General features: G+C 51.9%; 2 protein-coding genes across 6 annotated transcripts in view; both read left to right on the forward strand.

Moving 5' to 3' along the window:
• Nucleotides 1-7,807, forward strand: part of RGL3 (ral guanine nucleotide dissociation stimulator like 3) — a 26,142-nt gene extending 18,335 nt beyond the window's left edge. For 4 of the 5 annotated variants that reach the window (XM_017869442.1, XM_017869444.1, XM_017869443.1 and 1 more), the window contains 6 exons: nucleotides 1,110-1,205; nucleotides 1,299-1,367; nucleotides 1,456-1,552; nucleotides 3,970-4,116; nucleotides 4,203-4,317; nucleotides 7,348-7,807. In XM_017869442.1, coding sequence (XP_017724931.1) covers nucleotides 1,110-1,205; nucleotides 1,299-1,367; nucleotides 1,456-1,552; nucleotides 3,970-4,116; nucleotides 4,203-4,317; nucleotides 7,348-7,466 — 643 coding nt within the window. In that variant the 3' untranslated portion in view covers nucleotides 7,467-7,807. Of the gene's footprint in view, nucleotides 1-1,109; nucleotides 1,206-1,298; nucleotides 1,368-1,455; nucleotides 1,553-3,914; nucleotides 4,117-4,202; nucleotides 4,318-7,347 lie in introns of all 5 variants that reach the window. The other variant, XR_001884977.1, reaches the window with a different exon arrangement.
• A 695-nt stretch (nucleotides 7,808-8,502) lies between these two features.
• The window catches only part of EPOR (erythropoietin receptor), a 23,244-nt gene continuing 22,585 nt past the window's right edge, over nucleotides 8,503-9,161 (forward strand). Inside the window, exon 1 of the mRNA XM_017869418.1 lies at nucleotides 8,503-8,563. Coding sequence (XP_017724907.1) covers nucleotides 8,503-8,563 — 61 coding nt within the window. The remainder of the gene's footprint in view (nucleotides 8,564-9,161) is intronic.

The raw sequence follows: 9,161 nt of genomic DNA on the forward strand, positions 1-9,161 counted from the left end.
GTGGCCCAGGCTGGAGTGCAGTGGCCTGATCTCAGCTCACTACAAGCTCCACCTCCGGGGTTCACGCCATTCTCCTGCCTCAGCCTCCTGAGTAGCTGGGACTACAGTCGGCCGCCACCTCGACCAGCTAGTTTTTTGTATTTTTTTAGTAGAGACGGGGTTTCATCGTGTTAGCCAGGATGGTCTCAATCTCCTGTCCTCGTGATCCGCCCTCTCGGCCTCCCAAAGTGCTGGGATTACAGGCTTGAGCCACCGCGCCCAGCCGACCCCATCTGATTTTCTAACCTCAACTTTAGCATTCAGCTGGTCATTCAACTCAACTGTCCCAAGTGTTGACTTCCCCATGTTTGGTCCTATCTGACCCATGACCCCTCATCTGAATCTGACTCTCTGACCCCAACCCTTGACCCTCAGTTCTGAGTAACTGACTCCAACTTTCATGTTTATTTGTCCAACTTGACTATCACAACTGTGTACTTTCTTTCTATATAACTGTGACCCTAACCATTGACCCCAGTGGCGACCGGACCCCAGTCTGACCCTGACTTTACTTTTTTATTTTATTTATTTATTTTTGAAACAGACTCTCGCTCTGTTGCCCAGGCTGGAGTGCAGTGGCACGATCTCGGCTCACTGCAGCCTCCGCCTCCCAGGTTCAAGCAATTCTCCTGCCTCATCCTCCCGAGTAGCTGCACCTAGCTAATTTTTTGCATTTTTAGTACAGATGGGATTTCACTATATTGGCCAGGCTGGTTTCAAACTCCTGACCCAAAGCAATCCTCTCGCCTTGGCCTCCCAAAGTGCTAGGATTACAGGCGTGAGCCACCACGCCTGGTCCTGACCCTGACTTTAATCCTGACCCAATTTGATTCCTTAGTGCCACCCTGTGAATATCTTTGTGACCTCTTGACCAGCCATCCTGTCCCATCTCTGATAAGACCTTGGTGCTCAATACCCTCATTTACCACCCTGACCCTGACATGTGGGATGCCACCTCTGGTTGCTCCCTCTTACACCCCAAACCCACCTCCCAACTGCTTCTAACTCTTATCTCTTCATCCCCTGTATTTCCTGCCCCCACCACCTCATCCACATGTTGACCCCCTCAGCTACCGTCTCTCCCGGGTCATTGAGCCACCAGCTGCCTCCTGCCCCAGCTCCCCACAAATCCAACGGCGGATCAGCCTCACCAAGCGTCTCAGTGCGTGAGTTCCGGGGTGTGTGTGTGGGGAGTGATGTGGGCAGATATCAGCAGGGGCTGCTCCTGCCTTAGCTTCGTCCCCTGTCCCCATCCTTAGGAAGCTTTCCCGAGAGAAAAGCTCATTCCCTAGTTGGAGTCCCAGGAACCCCTCATCCCCCACCTCCAGGTGAGCATTCTGCTTGGTGATGGGACCAGGGACCGTGGGATCAGGAGTCAGCACAGCCATCCCACCTTGGCCTCTGCATCTCCCCCAGTGTGTCCCCAGGGTCTCCCCCCTCAAGTCCCAGAAGCAGAGATGCTCCTGCTGGCAGTCCCCCGGCCTCTCCAGGGCCCCAGGGCCCCAGCACCAAGGTACCAAGACAGCTTGTGTGTGCATACGGGCCTGTGGGCACACAGGCTCTGTGTGTGTGTGCGTGTGTGTGCATGCATATGTGTACACACAGGATTGTGGGGCCAGGAGTGTATACAGGAGACACACTGAACACCTGGGTTATCCATCCAGGGCATTGCGTGCATCTGCATGGCCCTGTTTGGGTGATCACTGATCAATCTGACTCGTACTCAGATCTGGACCTGTGTAACTGCTTACCCATGGGGCATCTAGGATGCAATCACATCACACCCTCTTTTTATTTGAAACAGGGCCTTCTCGCTCTGTCACCCAAGCTGAAGTGCAGTGGTGCAATCTCAGCTCACCGCAACTCCCACCCCTCCCCCAGGCTCAAGCGATCCTTCCACCTCAGCCTCCTAAGTAGCTAGGACCACAGGTGTGCACCACCACGCCCTGCTATTTTTTGTCTTTAGTAGAGATGAGGTCTCGCCATGTTGCCCAGGCGGGTTTCGAACTCCTGAGCTCAAACAATGCACTCACCTTGGCCTTCCAAAGTGTTGAGATTACAGGCGTGAGCCACCGCACCCAGCCTACACTTTTTTGAGGACATGTATGTCCCTAAGAATCTGCATACCATGCCAGACATGGTGGCTATTGCCTGTGATCCCGGCACTTTGGGAGGCCAAGGTGTGAGGATTGCTTGAGGCCAGGAGTTCAAGACCAGCCTGGGCAACATGGTGAGATCCTGTCTCTATTAAAAGTCAAAAAAATTAGCTGGGTGTAGTCCCTGCTACGCTGAGGTGGAAGGATCGCTTGAGCCCAGAAGTTTGAGGCTGCAGTGAGCTACGATCATGCCACGGCACTCTAACCTGCATGACAGAGAGAGACACTGTTTATAAAGAAAAAGAGGCTGGACGCAGTGGCTCAAGTCTGTAATCCAAGCACTTTGGGAGGCCGAGGTGTGCGGATTACGAGGTCAAGAGATCGAGACCATCCTGGCCAACATGGTGAAACCCCGTCTCTACTGAAAATACAAAAATTGGCTGGGTGCGGTGGCTCACACTTGTAATCCCAGCACTTTGGGAGGCCGAGGCGGGCGGATCACGAGGTCAGGAGCTCGAGACCATCCTGTCCTGCGCTAAACCATGTGAAACCCATCTCTTTTTTTTTTTTTTTTTTTTTTTTTTTTGAGACGGGATCTTGCTCTGCCCCACCCAGGCGGAGGGCAGTGGCCAGCTCTCAGCTCACTGCAAGCTCCGCCCTCCCGGGTTCACGCATTCTCCTGCCTCAGCCTCTCCGAGCTAGCCTGGGATACAGGCCGCCGCCTCGCTCGCCCGGCTAGTTTCTTTGTATTTTTTTAGTAGAGGACGGCGCGGTGCACGTATCTTGATAGCCAGATCTCATGCTCGATCTCCTGCACCTCGTGACGCCCGTCGGGGCCTCGCCAAAGTGCTGGGATTACGGCAGGTTTGAGCCACCGCCCCGCCCGGCCCCATCTCTACTAAAAAATAGAAAAAATTAGCTGGGCGTGGCGGCGAACGCCTGTAGTCCCAGCTACTCCGGAGGCTGAGGCAAGAGAATAGTGTGAACCTGGGACATGGAGCTTGCAGTGAGCCAAGATCGAGCCACTGCACTCCAGCCTGGGTGACAGAGAGAGACTCTGTCTCAAAAAAAGAAAAAGAATCTGCATACCAGAAGAGGAAATGTGGGCCTGAGTATTCACGAGATCATGTGTGGGGTTGTTCATTGGCACGGGCTATGAGTGTCCAACCACTGTCAGCATATGTGTGTACACAGGATTTCTTGTGTATGAGCATGGGTTGTGTGTATATGAACACCATTCACGTCTGTTTCTGTAATAGGGAACCAAAGTCTGTATATGGTAGGGTGGTGTATATGAAGGCTTGTGAATGTACCCTAGTTGCATGTCCCAGGCTCTGCATGCGTAGGGGGAAGTACTATGTTTTCTTGAGATTTTATTTTATTTTATTATTTTATTTATTTATTTATTTATTTATTCATTTTTGAGATGGAGTCTCGCTCTGTCACCCAGGCTGGAGTGCAGTGGCGTGATCTTGGCCCACTACAACCTTTGCCTCCCAAGTTCAAGTGATTCTCCTGCCTCAGCCTCCGGAGTAGCTGGGATTACAGGCATGCGCCACCAAGCCCCACTAATTTTTGTATTTTTAGTAGAGACGGAGTTTCACCATGTTGGCCAGGCTGGTCTTGAACTCCTGACCTCAGATGATCCGCCCGCCTCGACCTCCCAAGGTGCTGGGATTACAGGCGTGAGCCACTGCACCCAGCCAATGTTTTCTTGAGATTTTAAATGTGGGGCTATTGAATACACCAGTGGTGGCTCAGAAGTTCATGCTTTCCTAGCCCTCAGCATCTGCAGATGAGCCAAGTTGTAGCCTCCATCCCTTACTGCCTGCAGCTGCCCCTGAGCCCGGACCTGCCCAGACCCGGGCCTTTGCCTCTGGGCAGCCCTCGAATCCCGCTCCCGGCCCAGCAGAGCTCGGAGGCCCGCGTCATCCGCATCAGCATTGACAATGACCACGGGAACCTGTATCGAAGCATCTTGGTGAGGGGCTGGGCTGGGGGTCTGCTAGGGGCTACCCTGCCCTTGGGGCCGGGGCCCTCGCCTCACCTCCCACCCCTTTCTTCCAGCTGACCAGTCAGGACAAAGCCCCCAGCGTGGTCCGGCGAGCCTTGCAGAAGCACAATGTACCCCAGCCCTGGGCCCGTGATTATCAGCTCTTTCAAGTCCTTCCTGGGGACAGGGGTGAGCAGGGATGGCTTGGAGCTCAGGATTGGGGGCAGCAGGGAGGGGAGCAGACTGACCAGGCTCAAGGATGGAGCCCAAGGTTACCTGGGTTCACAGGGCTGTGAGGTGGTTCAGGCAGAGAGTAGGGGTAAGATAATCAGAGGGGGGTAAGAGGACATAAAATATCTGTACCTCAATGATGTAGGGTCATGAGATTGTCTTGGCTCAGTGTGAGAGAAAGGCACCAAAGGTCGTCTTCCTAGAATTTAAAAGACAGTAAGATTGTCCAGGGTCCGGCCAGGCGTGGTGGCTCATGTCTGTAATCCCAGCACTTTGGAAGGTCAAGCTGGGCGGATCACTTGAGGTCTGGAGTTTGAGACCAGCCTGATGAATGTGGTGAAACCCTGTCTCCAAGAAACATACAAAAATTAGTCGGGTGTAGTGGCACACTCCTGTAGTCCCAGCTACTTGGGAGGCTGAGGCAGAAGAATAATTGCTTGAACCTGCAAGGCGGAGGTTGCAGTGAGCAGAGATCATAGCACTGCACTTCAGCCTGGGCAACAGAGTGAGACTCTGTCCCCCCCTCCAAAAAAAAAGAGCCCGGTGTGGTGACTCAGGCCTGTAATCCCAGCACTTTGGGAGGCCAAGGCAGGTGGATCACGAGGTCAGGAGTTTGAGACCAGCCTGGCCAACATGGTGAAACCCTGTCTCTACTAAAAACAAAACAAAAAAATAGCTGGGCATGGTTCAGGCGCCTGTAATCCCAGCTACTCGGGAGGCGCCTGTAATCCCAGCTACTCGGGAGGCTGAGGCAAGAGAATCACTTGAACCTGGGAGGCGGAGGTTGCAGTGAGCCAAGATTGCGCCATTGCACTCCATCCTAGGCAACAGGGTGAGACTTGGTCTCAAAAAAAAAAAAAAAAAAAAAAAAAAAAAAAAAAAAAGATTGACCACGGACAAGTGACAGAAGCAAGTGTAGAAGGTTGTCTAGCCTTAAATTTGTAGGATGGGCTGGGCATGGTGGCTTACAACTGTAATCCCAACACTTTGGGTGACCAAGGTGGGTGGATTGTCTGAGCTCAGGAGTTTGAGACAAGCCTGGGCAACATGACGAGACTCCATCTATAAAAAAGTACAGAAATTGGCTGGGTGCGGTGGCTCACGCCTATAATCCCAACACTTTGGGAGGCCAAAGCGGGTGGATCACTTGAGGTCAGGAGTTCGAGACCAACCTGGCCAACATGGTAAAGCCCTGTCTCTACTAAAAATACGAAAAAAAATTAGCTAGGCTTGGTGGCAAGTGCCTGTAGTCCCAGCTACTTGAGAGGCTGAGGCAGAAGGATTGCTTGAACCCAGGAGGTGGAGGTTGCAGTGAGCCAAGATCGCACCACTGCACTCCAGCCTGGCGACAGAGCAAGACTTTGTCTCCAAAAAAAAAAAAAGAAAGAAAGAAAAAAAAATATGTATATATACACACACACTTACATAAATTAGCTGAGCATGGTGGCATGTGCCTGTAGTCCCAACTACTGGGGAGGCTGAGGTGGGAGGATCACTTGAGCCTAGGAGGTGGAGGCTGCAGTGAACTGAGATCACACCAGTCTGGGCGACAGAGCAAGACCCTGTCTCTATTTAAAAAAAAAAAAAAAAAAAGGCCGGGCACGGTGTGGCTCATGCCTGTAATCTCAACACTTTGGGAGGTCGAGGCGGGCAGATCAAAAGGTCAAGAGATTGAGACCAGCCTGGCCAACATGGTGAAACCCTGTCTCTACTAAAAATACAAAAATTAGCTGGGTGTGGTGGCACACACCTACTCGGGTGGCTGAGGCACGAGAATTGCTTGAACCCGGGAGGCGGAGGTTGGAGTGAGCCGAGATCACGCCACTGCACTCCAGCCTGGCGAGACAGCGAGACTCTGTCTCAAAAAAAAAAAAAAAATGTCTAGGGTCAAGTGAGAGAAGGGAGTGTAGAAGTTTGTCTGATCTTAAGTTTGTAGCATCATGGTGAGGTTGTTCAGGCTCAACCTGTAGGGATGGGAGACTAAAGGGCATCTGGCCTTGGATTTGTGAGGAAGTAGGTCTGTTCACCCCCGGAACCCTGAAGTTATCTGAACTTGGGATGGGAGAGAGCCAAATGGATAGCAGGGAAGCATGAGATTGTCTTGTCTGACAGGGAGAAGCAAGGGATTGAGAGTATTCACGCTGAAGTACATGGCATGAGGTTGGCTGGCTATTAGGACAGGATGCTTCAGGTTGTTCAGGTGCTGAGTGTGAGGCCACAACTCGTGCAGGCTGGAAGTGGGAAATTGTTCAAGGTGACAGCAACATGAGATGGGCTGGAAGTGGTTGTGGGGGAGGGGTGGGGTGAGCAGGAAGTTGTCTTGGGGGGGTGGTCTAAGGTGGTCTAAGTTTGCCCAAATTTTTACTGCAAGTTGTCGCTTTTTTTTTTTTTTTTTTTTTTTTTTTTTTTGAGATGGAGTTTTGCTCTGTCGCCCAGGCTGGAATGCAATGGCAGGATCTCAGCTCACCGCAACCTCCACCTCCCGGGTTCAAGTGATTCTCCTGCCTCAGCCTTCTGAGTAGCTGGGATGACAGGCACGCGCCACCACACCCAGCTCATTTTTTTGGTGTTTTTAGTAGAGATGGGGTTTCACCATGTTGGCCAGACTGGTCTCGAATTCCTGACTTTCAGTGATCCACCCACCTCGGCCTCCCAAAGTGTTGGGATTACAGGCGTGAGGCACCGCGCCCCGCCAGTTTGCCCAACTTTTACTGCAGGTTGCCTTGTTGGTGATGAGGGGGAGAATGTTAGGAGGTTGCCCAGGCTTATGATAAGGGAAGGCTTGAGGTGGTGCAGGTTTTCAAGTGATAAGTTGTCCAGGTTCATGTCTCTCATTCAGTGAGAGCAGAATGAGCTTGCTTGGCAGTAGCTGCAGAGGGACCCACGGCTGTTCAGGTTCGAGGGTGAGTGGTAGGAGGTTCCCGGGTCCTCTGTGAGGGTGTCACAAGGTTGTGAGGGCCTATTACCACCGTCTCCACTCCTGACCAGAGCTCCTGATTCCTGACAATGCCAACGTCTTCTATGCCATGAGTCCAGCCGCCCCCGGAGACTTCATGCTACGGCGGAAAGAGGGGACCCGGCACACTCTGTCTGTCTCCCCAACTTGAGGCAGCTGTGTCCTCCCCCCAAGACACAAGCCCAGGCGAGCTTGTGACTCCTCTCCTAGAAAGCTGCCATCCCCCAATAGAGGCTACTATACTCTGTATCCCAGGACCACCCCCCAACTGTAGCCCATTGGACCCCATCTCTTTTCATGACCCTGTTGGTACTAGATCCATATTTCAAAGACATCAGCCCATGGGTGGCTGGTGGACAGCTCAATCTCATAAATATAGAAAGGGGTGGGGCATGGGTACGTCAGATCCCTCCCCAGAGGAATGTTACAAATGTTTGAGACGCATCAAGTGACAGATGCAGATGAAAATAGTGACCAGAGTTATGAAACAGGTGTCAGTCTTGTTTATTTTGCGCCTGTGTGCCACGTTCACCCTTTATCAAGATAAAGGAAAACTACCACACACACACAGACACACAGACACACTCACATACAGACACACACACAAACAAAGAGAGAGTAAAACCTAAGAACCAAGACCAGCCTGGGCAACATAACAAGATCCTGTCTCTACAAAAAATACAAAAATTTGGCTGGGTGCAGTGACTCACGCCTGTAATCCCAGCGCTTTGGGAGGCCGAGGCAGGCGGATCGCCTGAGGTCAGGAGTTCGAGACCAGCCTGGCCAACATGGTAAAACCCTGTCTTCTACTAAAAGTACAAAAAAATTAGCCGGGGATGTGTCATGTGCCTGTAATCCCAGCTACTGTGGAGGCTGAGGCAAGAGAATTGCTTGAACCCGGAAGGTGGAGGCTGCAGTGAGTGGAGATAGCACCACTGCACTCCAGCCTGGGCGACAGAGCAAGATCCTATCTCAAAAACAAACAAACAAAAAATGTGCTGAGCATGGTGGTACGAGACTGTAATACCACCTACTTGGGAGGCTGAGGTGGGAGAATCACCAGAGCCCCGGGAGGTTGAAGCTGCAATGAGTAGTAACTGGGCTGTTGCACTCCAGCCTGGAGGACAGAGGGAGACCCTGTCTCAAAAACAAAAACTAAGAGCCCTAAGAAAGGTGTTGGGTCGGGTATGACACTGAACCCAGATGCCAGAGAGGACCCTGTCTGGCCGGACACAGTGGCTCAGGAGGGTAATCCCAGTACTTTGGGAGGTGGAGGTAAGAGGATCACTTAAGTTCAGGAGTTCGAGACCAGCCTGGGCAATACAGTGAGATCATGTCTCAATAAATAAATAAATAAATAAATAAAGGATCTTATCACACAAAGATGGTTTAGGACTTCCTTCTCCAACATTTTTGGGGTGATATGCCTCTTTTTTTTCTTTTTTTTTGAGACAGAGTCTTACTCTGTTGCCCAGGCTGGAGTGCAGTGGCATGATCTCCACTCACTGCAAACTCTGCCTCCCAGGTTCACGCCATTCTCCTGCCTCAGCCTCCCGAGTAGCTGGGACTACAGGTGCCTGCCACCGTGCTTGGCTAATTTTTTTTTTTGTATTTTTTAGTAGAGACGGGGTTTCACTGTGTTAGCCAGGATGGTCTCGATCTCCTGACCTTGTGATCTGCCCTCCTCGGCCTCCCAAAGTGCTGGGATTACAGGCGTGAGCCACCGCGCCCGGCCGATATGCCTCTTTTCTTTTTTTTTTTTTTTTTTTGAGGCAGAGTCTCACTCTGTCGCCGGGGCTGGAGTGCAGTGGCCGGATCTCAGCTCACTGCAAGCTCCGCCTCCCGG

This window comes from Rhinopithecus bieti, unplaced genomic scaffold (genome assembly GCF_001698545.2).
Source record: "Rhinopithecus bieti isolate Rb0 unplaced genomic scaffold, ASM169854v2 scaffold_5025, whole genome shotgun sequence".
Lineage (NCBI taxonomy): Eukaryota > Metazoa > Chordata > Mammalia > Primates > Cercopithecidae > Rhinopithecus > Rhinopithecus bieti.